The sequence below is a fragment of the Silene latifolia genome, chromosome 3, assembly GCF_048544455.1.
Source record: "Silene latifolia isolate original U9 population chromosome 3, ASM4854445v1, whole genome shotgun sequence".
NCBI lineage: Eukaryota > Viridiplantae > Streptophyta > Magnoliopsida > Caryophyllales > Caryophyllaceae > Silene > Silene latifolia.
Genome location: NC_133528.1, coordinates 36,931,527 through 36,934,658, shown reverse-complemented (window position 1 = coordinate 36,934,658; position 3,132 = coordinate 36,931,527). Strand labels below are relative to the sequence as shown.

The window sequence follows — 3,132 nt, the reverse complement described above, 5'->3', positions numbered from 1 at the left end:
GACCGGAAAGTTAGGAAAACTAGACACGGTGAGACAGTGTTGCTTAAGGTTCTTTGGTCTAATCATGAGGTTGAGGAAGCTACATGAGAGGCGGAGGAGGCCATGAGAGAGCGTTACCCGTTTCTTTTTTATCAGGTATATATGGTTACGGGGACGTAACCTTGTTTCTTTTAGGGGGTAGGAGATGGTCGCGAAGAGTTTTTACATCCTTTTATGTTGCTTTTGATATAGTTAGTAGTTTTTTGAATCGGGTTGAGTTTGGTTTGGTACGTATGTTTTGGAGTTTTATGTTGAGTTTTGTTTTTGTTGTTGTGTCGGGAGAGTGTTAGTGTGTTTTGTTTTGTTGTGGTTTGAACTTCGGGGACGAAATTCTTTTTAAGGAGGGAAGACTGTAATACTACGGTTTTATAAGTCTCTAGGTACGCTATCGAGTGTGGCTTACTCTGTTGAGTAAGTATGTTTGGAATACGAAATAGTAGTCTGCCTGTAGGGTACTCGATCGAGTAGCCTTGGTACTCGATTGAGTAAGTGGCACTCGATCGAGTATGAGACTTACTCGATCGAGTAAGTCGGTTATTGAGTAATGTTTGACGGGTTTTGTTAATAATGCGGATTAATATATATATATATATATATATATATATATATATATATATATATATATATATATATATATATATATATATATATATATGTATATGTATATATATATATATATAATACTCCGTTATCTTTCCTAAACACTTTTCATAAACCTAATTCACAAAAAGAGAGATTGCAAACTACGTTGTTCGATTCATTCGCATTATTGGCAAATCCCGTAGCTAGAGAAGTCGGATTTCGTTGTTCTTGATATCATAGTTATCCTTGCGTCAAGGGTAAGTTCTACGTACCGTTTTTATAGTTTTTGGTTGACTTTGGTGAAACCCTAATTTGGGGATTGGAGGTTTTTATGATTATATTGTTGTGGTGGTGATTGTATGATTATGTGTATAGGAGGAGGGTTCGTAGAAGAAAGGTTTTGAGACAGCTGCTAGATCGTCTGAATTGTGATTGCGTTCCAGGTAGGGTTTCCCTACTCGGTATTAATTACATGATTGTGGTGATTGTGTTGTAGTTAGTAATTGTTGATTGTTTCAGACGGTTGTGATTTCATATTGTTGATTGTGCAGACGGTTGTGATTTCATATTGTTTAATGTTTCAGACGGTTGTTGAGTTGTATTGTGATCGTTGTTTCGCTGTCTGTGTTCTTCGGGGTGCGTCCCTGGCTGAGTGGGGTCACTTGCGGGAGTGGCTTCACGCCCTTGATTCGCCTCCTATGGAACCCGCCACAGGAGGGATGTGCACATTAATGAACATGGGTTTATCGCTCGTTGGAGATGAGCGGGGCTTAGGTGGGAACGGCTGCGGTCCCCTACTGGCGGTGTGGAGTATACGTTGCGATGGATACTCTGGCAGGACTACACACTTTATTAGTGTGTAGTCAGTTGTGTGGAGATTATTGATGGAGACTGGGGATTGTTGTGTTGACTGAGTTGTTTGGCAGTTGTTTCATGTTTGTTCTATATCATGTCATTAGTACTGACCCCATTTTTTGTTTTGTAAAACTGTGGTGATCCATTCGGGGATGGTGAGCAGTTGTTGAGCAGGTTTGATATGACGCTTTTGGGCTAGCTGGGATGAGTTATCACATGGATTAGAGGAGTCTTCCGCTGTGTCAGACGTTGTCTTTAGTTTTCAGTTTTGGCTAGTAAACATTTGGTTTTGGAATTTGTATTTGATTTATCAGTTTGGCTTGAACATGTAAACGTTAAATTATATTTACTTTTAAAGTACGTTTCGTTATTGTCTTATGATATTCATTGCCTCGGGTAACCGAGATGGTGATGTTCCTATACTTGATTGGTCCTGGTAAGGCACTTGGAGTATAGTGGTGTCACAATTATGATTTCATGTTTTTAGTTGAGACAAAGTGTGATATAAATAATGTAAGCCCTATGTTTAGATCCTTTGGTTTTGTGACGTCGGAGGGAGTAAATGCTAATGGTGCATCTGGAGGCCTTTGGGTAGGATGGAGAAAAGAATCTAAAATGGCTTGTGTTATGACATGCAGTAACATCATCATTCTCTTTTGTGAGAAATATAATGGCCGTTCTTGTTATCTTGTATTATTTTATGGTGCGCCTAAGGCTCAGTTTCGGCTTACTGTCTTGCAAGAGTTGGAAGCGTGGCTTAGAGATCTTCATCATCCTTTTCTTATTCTAGGGGATTTCATTCAAGTGGAGTATGTGTATGAAAAATTGAGTAGAAATCAAAGTCTGATTGGTGGCACTTATGAATTTAATAGTTGGAGGATTGATAATGAACTTGTCGATATTCCTTTCAAAGGGCCTCGCTTTACTTGGTGTAATAATAGGAAAGGGGATAAGAGAGTTTATGAACGACTTGATCGGGCTCTTGGCTCGAAGGATTGGTTTTTTATGTTTCCAAATACGGGGGTTAAGCATTTTCCCATTCAAATTTCGGATCACGCTCCTATTGAACTGGATTTCCAATTGACTACTAATAATAATAATAAGAAGCCGTACAAAATTGATTCATGGGTGTTGGAATATGTTGAGTGTCTGCAGCTCATTAGTAATAGCTGGTGCTTCAGGGTTACGGGCTCGCCTGCTTTCCAAGTTATTCGGAAACTCGCACGGGTTAGACAAGAAATTCGGAGGTGGGCTATTGATAAGAAACAAGAATGGCAGAAAAGGTGGGAGGATTTTGATGTCAAGCTGGAAGCAGCAATGGATCTAGCTATTAGGGAAGGTAAGGATGAGAATTATACTAGTATTAATGATGATCTTAGAAACTTTGCGGAGGCTGCAGCAGTTTTTTGGAAGCAACGAGCCAAGATTAGATGGAATATTGATGGTGATACATGTACGAAATATTTTTTTAATTGGATTAAAGGAAGGGCTAGTAGAAACTTTATATACGGTATCAAGGGAGAAAATGATTCTTGGATTTTTGATAATAAGGAGATGGGTACCATGTTCTATAAAACTTTTATGATTTATATAACCCAAATAGTGTTAGGAATAAAGATAGTGCTAGTAGGGGGGATCCGTTTTTTGCGGAAATGA

General features: G+C 38.8%; 1 protein-coding gene across 1 annotated transcript; it reads left to right on the top strand.

Moving 5' to 3' along the window:
- Positions 1-2,091: 2,091 nt before the first annotated feature.
- LOC141648948 (uncharacterized) lies at positions 2,092-3,132 on the top strand. Its single transcript, XM_074457653.1, has one exon. It carries the CDS (start codon positions 2,092-2,094, stop codon positions 3,130-3,132), a length of 1,041 nt encoding a protein of 346 aa, XP_074313754.1.

Coding starts and splice junctions, on each gene's coding strand:
- LOC141648948 (XM_074457653.1), top strand. CDS start 2,092: ATGGCTTGTGTTATGACATGCAGTAACATCATCATTCTCTTTTGTGAG.